Consider the following 9,920-nt stretch of genomic DNA (forward strand, 5'->3'; position numbering starts at 1 on the left):
TATATAATAATAAACTCCGTCACAATATATATATATATATATTAGACATTTGGTGAGAAGTTAGAAACATAAGTATACCATCAAGTATTCTGTGGGACAACGTTAAGTCTACGGCCTTTTAACGCTAAAATTCGGGGTTCGGTTCCCTGAGGTAAACACTAGATTGCCCAGTGTGGCTTCGCTGTAAAACATATAATTAAGTATTATGAAAAATTAAACCAATGGGCTATACTCCTAGAATATTTAATAATTTTAGGATTGATGAATAAGTTTATATAGAATAAAGTAACTTCCAAATATGGTCATTGTTGTTTCGATAACTTCACCCTATGAATTATGTTATGGTTTAACAGAATTAATACTCATGACAAAAATAACGTACAGAATTCGTTGGTTGGTCCAGACTATGATGGCTTCCTAAGCTATTTTTTGTAGCACCAGACCTGCTATTGAGCAACAGAAAATCATGGATATGAAAGATTAATTTCGATAAAAAAAAGAAACATATGCAGTTCATTCTGCCGTGAGTTATTTTACGAATATTAAGAGTATTGATTCTATAGCTTTCGTCGGTTATTGATATTTTACCATTTAGCAAATTTTTTTTTCGTACTTCGTATTCATATAAATAAATCCAGATCTCAAACGTTTGAACACACTTTTGATTTTAAATTCGTAACTATATATATATATTTATTTATTTAAGAGAAGTAGGGGAAAAAATACGATTTAACTCCGTAAAAGAAAATTTAACAGAAGTGTGGGAAAAAATTACAATTTTGGTGAGTTTTAGTGTGAACATTAGGAAAACAAGTTCTAATGAATCGCTAGTCTTTGACACTGCAACATTGTATAGACGTCTCTTTTATAAAAGATATTGTCATTCTGCTGTTGGAGAGTTTGTTTAATATATTTGTACAATAGGTATCTGACGATTATTTACAACATCTAAAAATTTTTAAGCTATGAAATTTAGAATTTTTCGAATACATGGATGATTGCTTAATACAAATTTTATTTATTTCATTCAATTTAAACTATCTATAAGCATTATGGCATAATACGCTTCAAATATCGCTTTTAAAGATTGTTCCACCTTAAAAGAGAAATTCACTTGTCTTAGAGCACTTTTCAGTTAGATTGTTCCATCTTAAAATAGAAATTCACTTGCTCTAATGTACTTTTCAGTTAGATTGTTCCATCTTAAAAGAGAAATTCACTTGCTCTAGTGTACTTTTCAGTTAGATTGTTCCACCTTAAAAAAGAAATTCACTTGTTCTAGTGTACTTTTCAGTTAGATTGTTCCACCTTAAAAGAGAAATTCACTTGCTTTAATGTACTTTTCAGTTAGATTGTTCCACCGTAAAACAGAAATTCACTTGCTCTAATGTACTTTTCAGTTAGATTGTTCCATCTTAAAAGAGAAATTCACTTGCTCTAATGTACTTTTCAGTTAGATTGTTCCACCTTAAATCCGATACAAGTTTCATTGACACAGATAACAGAAGATATATGTAAGCTTATTAAAACAACTTTATCGAATGGAATAAAATAATGTAAGTAAAGCTTGGATTATTGAATAGGTAAAAATTATTTACCAACAGTCATGCATGCGAGTCTTGCTTTGTTCATAAATTTCCTCTCGCTGTCTTTGGTTAAAGTTCACGGACTGTGAATCCGAGGATTCACGGCTCGCTCTCCGTTACTTCAAAAAGATGCTCCACACTTTGGGCCTTTGATTTTTATATAACAATGGCGGTAAAATCACCAAATCCGCTCAGAGAATAGTGGACAATAGCTGGCATGGGTACTCTTATATAGATATATTTTATAAAACGTTTGCCCCCCAGTGGCACAGCGGTGTGTCTGCGGACTTACAACACTAGAATCCGGGCTTCGATACTCGTGGTTGGCAGAGCACAGATAGCCCATTGTGTAGCATTGTGCTTAATTACAAACAAGAGAATACAAAAAGTTTAATAATACTTGAAAGCCAAAAAAAAAAAAATATTATTGTGACAATAAACGAATAGGCAACATATTCAATAAAGTACAAATAATACACTTTAGACTATTTGATTTTATTTGAGAAATATTAATTGTTAAAACATGTTATACATTATCAAAATGTTGATCGTGATATCATATATATATTTCAATTTTCAGTGATTCATCATCTAATCCCAAGCTTGCAAGCAGCCCATAGAATGTCCGCCTCTGGGTCAGTGATATCTTTACGCATTTAAAACGCAAAATTTCGGAGCTCAATTCCCCGCGGTGGTCAGAATGCACATAGCTCATTATATAGCTTAGTACTAAGAAACAACAAAGGCACTTAGAGACATAGCTAATGTTTATGTAATATTGCATAATGCCATAGAATATTTTATTATCAGCATATTTCTGAATCTCTTCCAGTCCTCATCACTAACGAGTTGTATTATTCGTCATCATCGTAAATCTTTCTTTGTGCACAATACATACGTTACCTTTCTGCTTCAGAGTTCTCTGTGTAATGTTGTAACTCCTATCTATACATATACTAATATGAATAGGACATTAGAGCTTATATGATGAGCTACAATATCTAATGTAATTTTGTTTTCAGTGTGCAACATAAATGTGTGTTTTTTTTTAACTAGAACAATGAATTCGTCCAGCCTTATTATTTGCGGCACGAGAACGAGACATTACAAATTTAAACGACATAATAAACTGGCCTTTTTTCATCAGGTCGTTATTTGTCCTTCGGGTATTTAAAAGCTTAAAAGAAAGTCTTAGCGTGTAATATAATATCGTGGTTGACGGTTTATGCTTCAAAACGCATAATGTTTAAATTATAATGTTGTCAGCATAAGCGGCTGGCAAAGAAAATCTTTTCACACACCTTTTTACTATCACGTATTTGGTGAGCGCTACTTTTGCATACTTATACACTGCTAAATTATGGGCTTAATTTCATATTGTGGATAGCGCATGTATAGTCCTTTGTATAGGTTCACGCAACAAAAACTTTAGTTTGTTTCTACTATAAATCTAAGACCACACACAAACATATATTAGGTTCACGCAACAAAAACTTTAGTTTGTTTCTGCTATAAATCTAAGAGCACACACAAACATATATTAGGTTCACGAAACAAAAAACTTTAGTTTGTTTCTGCTATAAATCTAAGAGCACACACAAACATATATTAGGTTTAAGCAACGAAAACTTTAGTTTGTTTCTGATATAAATCTCAGAGCACACACAAATATATATGTTAATTTACGCAACAAAATCTTCAGTTTGTTTTTACTATAAATCTAAGATCACACACAGATACATATATAAATGGATCGATGGAAATCATAAGATATGTAAGCGCATAGAAAGAGTGATATACGTTATATTCAAAGTATGGATTTATTGCTAACCATTCTTTATAATTTGAAAATAAAATCCTCGTATGCCTATGAGCATAGACAACGAAAGTCACAGCAAAGAGATTTTTCTGAAAAATGTTGTCCATCTAGCTTCATAGGTCCTGTAATGGCAGATCCTTATTTAGCGTCCTCTTGTGGGTCAGCGGTAAGTTTACGGAGTTACCAAGCTAAAATATGGGATTCGTTGGGCAGAGTACAGATGTCCCATTTAGTAGCTTTGCACTAAGGAAACAACAACAACGTTCTTATGTATATAATCGTAATTTATTTGTGCTTCCAGCTGTTTGAAAAAGAATAAAATGCCATTTATCTGAAAACAAATCAGAAGCGCTTTTGGTAAAAATGTAAGCAGTCTCTAATATTTCGAAAGCTTATTATTTTAACGAGTCTGAGTTTCGTAGCTTTGTTTCAATCATTTATTGAACATTAGTACTACACATTATTTTATGATAAATCCAGTTTTAACATTAGTATTACACATTATTTTACGATAAATCCAGTTTTAACATTAGTACTACATATTATTTTATGATAAATCCAGTTTTGCGTTTTTTTAATATAACGTTGACTGAGCATCAATAATACATACAACAGATACAATAGGTATTTAAAGATAATTATTGACATAGGATGTTACGTTGTTCAGGAGATTTCAATTTCAAGTAATAATCAGATATTTTCTACGAGTTCTCTAACGTAAACTGTAACTAAAATGAGTTATGATTTAATAGGTAATTTTTTATCTCATACGCATGCAAAATATCCGAAAGAGACAACGACAAAAGTAAATTAGGTCTCTTTTGTAATTGCTTTATTGTCTATTTAAACTAGGTAATTTATATTTAAATAAAAAGCCGGATTAGTTCAGCCTTATTTAAAAGCATGGAAATGGGTGATTTGTAAATGAAGTATATTTATATATATAAATTCTTCAATATGCATTGAATACTAGGAATATTTTACCGAATCATTTCAAAACTTTCATAGTACACGTAAATGAATATGAAAATTGTTGATCGTGCATAAGTCTCTTTAATAAGTTTCCTGAGATGATAGTGCTGAGCATAGCAGTGGCATGATCGATAGCAAAAATAATTAAAACGACTTTGTAAAGTGACAAATACGAACTCAAATTATGTCTAATGCAATCTAAATTTTATACAACAATCAAGACAAACATTTTTGTCTCTGAATTATAAAATGTTTTCATTTTATTAAGACGAGATGCTTAAAGTTAATCTTAATGAAGGAAACAAACAAATTAGTAAAATATGTTTATTATTTTTAGGTTTAGTCATATAAACCTGATATGTTTACTTTCTTTGTAAACTACTGAATTAAATTGGACTAGTTTAATATGGGTGTTCATTTTCAGATATGCTGTATCTTTAATTCATCTTATTGCATTCCTACAATTTATTCTTATCTATACTTATTTTGAAAATGTGTAGTACCTTGTTATTCTTATTATTTGTTTTTACTATAGATACTAGATATATATATATCATTTTATGTACGAATACAGGTTAATCCTATTTTTTGAAATTCATTATCAGTCTAGTTGTTACAGGCAATTTATTATTGCAAATGTAATACGCAAAACCGTGACCATATTTTAACCTCATTACAAATATATAGCCTAATATCTCTACAAAAATTGTTTTAAGTTGCTGTAATTGTTAATTTGGTCTTATTAAACTTTCAGTTTCATCCTTACCACAAGGTCTCATCTCCTATGATGCTCTACAAGGCAAGGCAGCAGAGATTCCATGTAACTTCACGATGTTTTCTGAAGATGGGATAGCATTGATTTTATGGTACAGAGGTAATACATCAACCCCAATTTATATCCTTGATGCCAGAAACGGCCTTACCAACCAGCCAAAGCATTTCCCTAGCGATATACTTGGTGATAGGGCCTTCTTTGACGTTGATGTCATTCCTTCCGTCCTACGAATTCAAGACGTTACCGAGGAAGATGGTGGAAGGTATAGGTGTCGGGTCGATTATAAGCACAATCCGACAGAGAATATCTGCCTTTGGTTAGATATTATCAGTGAGTAGACAGCAATGTGTCGTTCTTTTACATTATAAAGGTTTTACTTCTAGAAGCCTTCCAATAATAAATGGAGAATGTTATATCCATAAACACTGGAATAGAAACAGATTAAAAATGACACTCTCATATGAAATGTAATAAAGTTTGTTTATTCCATTTACATTATTTTTTATTCAATTTTTAAGCGATATTCGCTCGCGTAATGATATATTACAAAATTAAGTAGAGGAACAGGTTGTGATAAAACGAAACCCTATGTTTAGCGTTATTTCCCCGAAAGGGGGCCGAAGAACAACTGCAGAAATCACTTATTTTAACCACTCGCACCCCTATGCAGTAGCGTGTTGTCTATCAGTCAATCAGTAGAAACTAAAATGACGTCACATAAGGCAGGCTTAATCTTGTGACGTCATTAAAATTTGTGTATGCCATGAATCACGAGAAGAATTATGCATTCTGTATGCTACAACCCAGCATGACCTATCAATTCAAAAACAAAAAAAATATAAATATTTGTTGCTCTTAATGTCAGTTGTATTTATTCTTGAATGAGAACACTTTCAGGGACCCTGTGAAAGCACATCTAATGTACATATACCTTACACATATACTTTATGTAAAGTGCTCGGGTTTAACCTACAAACATAAACAACTCAAATTAATGACGCAAATTAAAACGTTAAAAGCGACAATGGAAATATCATACAGAAACACACCACACTTTGTCAGACTTTGGTACTCATTCTGGAATATCAGAGTAACTCAAACTCAATGTGTAATATCAGAGTGACTCAATGGTTTGGACGTGTAGTCGGATGGTTGCGAGCTCGATCCTGCCCAGCGTCGTGCTGCTGCGTCCTTGAGCCACACACCTTACCCCACTTCATTCAGTCTACCTGGAAGTATAGGGGTACCATCTGTTAGCTGAGGGGTTAACCTGCGATGAACTGGTATCCTGCCCAGTCCAGGGGGAATGAGTGACCATTCTCATCCGTTTGTGTCATTTGAAACTTGAATTCGAAAGAATCGGCCCTATGTGCCTTGCAAAGGCACAACAAGAACTTAACATTTTTAATTACCGAAACTATTTTGGATTACCAAACTACATATAATACATACAACTACAAGTCTGATGCCGGTTCTAAAATAAGCTACAAATAAGGATTTATCAATTCTAGTCGGTAATTGATTGAAATACATTAAAGAACATTTACTTAAATAATGAGTATCGTAATATTAATCCGTTTATTATCATTGGTAACTCCAATAAATGTAAAGAGAAAAATGAAACTTTGATACAAAACAATAAATATACCTATGATTTTAGTAATCTTTGTTGTAGTTTTCCTATTAATAAAACTGAAGAATTGCATTAGCAGTTTTGAAGATATTAACAATAATTCAGGCAAATTAAAGATTTGTGTCAGTAAACAGGCGTTTCATAAAAGTAATTATAATAATTGTTCACAGTAAACGAATTCGTACAAACTACATAATTTTACTTCGGCAAAACATTTATACGACTCAACCAACAATTATCAGAAAAAAAAGGTAATAATTATAAGTGGAACTTAAGTCCGCAATCTACAGTTTTATACTTATTCGATCGCTAATTTTTATTTATAGCAGTAGCAAAATCATAGTGTGAAAGATAATAATAAAGCTTTACACGTTATTTACACGTAGATATATTGTCAATTATTTTACCGAATAACAGGGTTTACTTGATACTATCAATTTCTTTAATATTAATTTTATTAATAGTATTCGCTAGATGGTTAATATATACATTGAATATATTTTTGTTATATAAATATTATATATTATGATGATTAGCCATGTTATGGTTAATTAACTATATTAATTTTTAGATTAAGTTTTAGTTCCTATATATATATATATAAATAGAGAGCTTGCTATTTGGAATCATTTATTTATTTAGTTGGAGATATCTTTATGTATCCGGATAAACATTTTCCCTGAGTTTTAAGAAACCTAAACTCGAGATGATATTGTTTTATGAAAGAATATTCTTCTTTCATTTTATACATTCATTATTATTAGGGTCTAACGTGGCCTAGTGGTTAGAGTGCCGAATTCTGAATCCAAAGGTCCATGGTTCATAATATCCGATGCCCCCCCCCCCCCTGTCCCCAGTGACACAGCGATATGTCTGCGGACTTCAACTCTAGAAACCGTGTTGGGCAGATCACAGATAGCCCCTTGACTAGCTTTGTGCTTGACTTTAAACATACAAATCGTATCTGATGCTATAAAATCACACTTCACATTTTGGGCCCATGGGTTCGTTGTAAAAATGGCATTCATGTCCTACTTTATGTATTAGACCATTTTAGGAGTTGATGATGAGTATTTGTTACTAGTTGATCTCTTTCTAGTGTATTAGTTCACAATTAGGGAGAGCTGGCTCAGCTAGCCCTAGGTAGCTTTGTGAAAAACATCCGATAAAACAAACACTCTTATTTGCGCATGTTTTATTATTTTTGAATTTAACGTAAATAATTTGTTAAAATTGTATAAAATTACTCAAACTTCAACAAAATCTGCATTTTTACAAGTTAAAAATTCATAAAACCAACAAAAGGACACTGGAAGAAACAGTAATGCAAGTATACAATGAATTAAATGCTATTCAGAAAAAAATTGGCATCCTTTTTCAGTAACGTTTGCTTCTCTTCCTATTTAATATTTTGAGACAAAGTTTCGTATCTAAAGCGGCACAAAAACTTGCTGAATGTGATATTTGTGTTTGCTCGGAGTTTTTCGGGTGTTTTTTTTCATCCATGTAAATATTTATATACACTTTAGACTTCTAACTCTGAACAGAAGCACGAAGAAGTAAAGCAGGGTGTGTCGTGTTTCTTTAAAGAAGTTTGGCTCCCTGGAGTTAGTCTTCTGAAAAACGAACATGAGTGGAATATGTATTTTAATCAATGCTCTAACTATACAAGTAAAACTGTTTTGTTGGACTCTTTATTGAGTTTTGTGTAAACTAAGATAAATAATGATAAACTTCTTCTGAGAAATCATCCTATGGCCCGGCATGGTCAGGTGGTTAGGGCTGCACGAGGGCTTATCTGCGCTAGACGTCCCTAATTTAGCAGGGAAAGTCTAGAGGAAAGGCAGCTAGTCATCACCACCCATCGCAAACTCCTAGGGGCTACTCTTTTGCCAACGAATAGTAGGACTGACGTCACATTATAATGGCCCCACGGCTGAAAGGGCAAGTAGGTTTGGTGGGACGGGAATTCGAAACTGTTATAAGATTTAATTTTGTTTGTTCAAATAGTTTCTGAAGGTCAGTAGTATTTCTTATAGCTTTGTTCAATTCTGAACATTGTTTATTAATACTACAATAAATTATTCAGAGAGATATTGAGAAGGGACTAAGAGTATTTCGTTTTACCCTAAACTATTTCATAAATTTAGATTGTTCTTCTCTTTATTATTAATTTTAAGTTATAAGGAAAATATATTCTGGAATAAATTAAATTGAATATTGGGGTTAAATGGGTAGTGGTACATTATTTATTTAGTTTTATATTTATAGCTTGCTTTTGTATTTGCTAAGGTCTTATATTAGGTCGTCAAGAAATTAATGTCGCGTTTTGAAACACTTTCATTACTCCCCCCCCGCAAAAAAGAAAGGTACATCACGTATAATAGTTAAACGAACCGCCTAAACATCACGATAGTTTAGCCTATATAATGTGTGAAGTTTAGTATACTCCATTCCCTTATAGTGATGGCACACGACGAGGCACACATTCGACATGTAATGCTGTTTGAATACAAGAAGGGAAACAACGCCTATGTAGCCACAAAGAATGTCAAAGAAGTTTATGGAAATGTTTTGAACGTTCGTAAGTGTCAACGATGGTTCAAAAAATTTCGTTCAGGTTATTTTAGTCTTAAAAACTGTGATGCCAGGGGCCGACATGTTGGAAATGATGCTCTGAAGATGCTTGTTGAGTCTAACCCAAGGCAACACACTCGTGAAATGGCTCTGAAATTGCATGTCTCTCTTTAATCAATACGTAAACATTTAAAGAATTTGGAAAACTCCATAAATAAGGTGTTTGGGTGCCTCACGAACTCTCCGATGATCATCGCTTTCAACGTGTGAACGTTGCTTCGTCTCTTCTGGTGCGTAATGCGCGTGAACCATTTTTGGACAGAATTGTCACCAGGGATGAAAAGTGGATTCTCTATGCGAATATTAAAATCCAAAAACAATGGCTCAGTCCTAGACAAGAACCACTTCCGACCCCCAAAACCTGGACTCCATCCGCAGAAAGTGAGTATCCGCATCAAAGGATTAATTCATTTCGAAATCCTCAATCCACAGCGAACTGTCAATGCAGAGATCTATAGTCATCAACTGGAACGTTTAAATCAAGCCCTTCATCAGAAA

The 9,920-nt window shown here is 32.8% G+C and overlaps 1 protein-coding gene across 1 annotated transcript in view; it reads left to right on the plus strand.

The window, feature by feature from the left end:
* LOC111085546 (hemicentin-1-like) overlaps positions 1-9,920 on the plus strand; it is a 133,260-nt gene that overhangs the window by 55,806 nt on the left and 67,534 nt on the right. Inside the window, exon 2 of the mRNA XM_022384630.1 lies at positions 5,132-5,482. Within this exon, the coding sequence (XP_022240338.1) occupies positions 5,132-5,482 (351 nt within the window). The remainder of the gene's footprint in view (positions 1-5,131; positions 5,483-9,920) is intronic.

The sequence above is a fragment of the Limulus polyphemus genome, unplaced genomic scaffold (assembly GCF_000517525.1).
Source record: "Limulus polyphemus unplaced genomic scaffold, Limulus_polyphemus-2.1.2 Scaffold460, whole genome shotgun sequence".
NCBI classification, from domain to species: domain Eukaryota; kingdom Metazoa; phylum Arthropoda; class Merostomata; order Xiphosura; family Limulidae; genus Limulus; species Limulus polyphemus.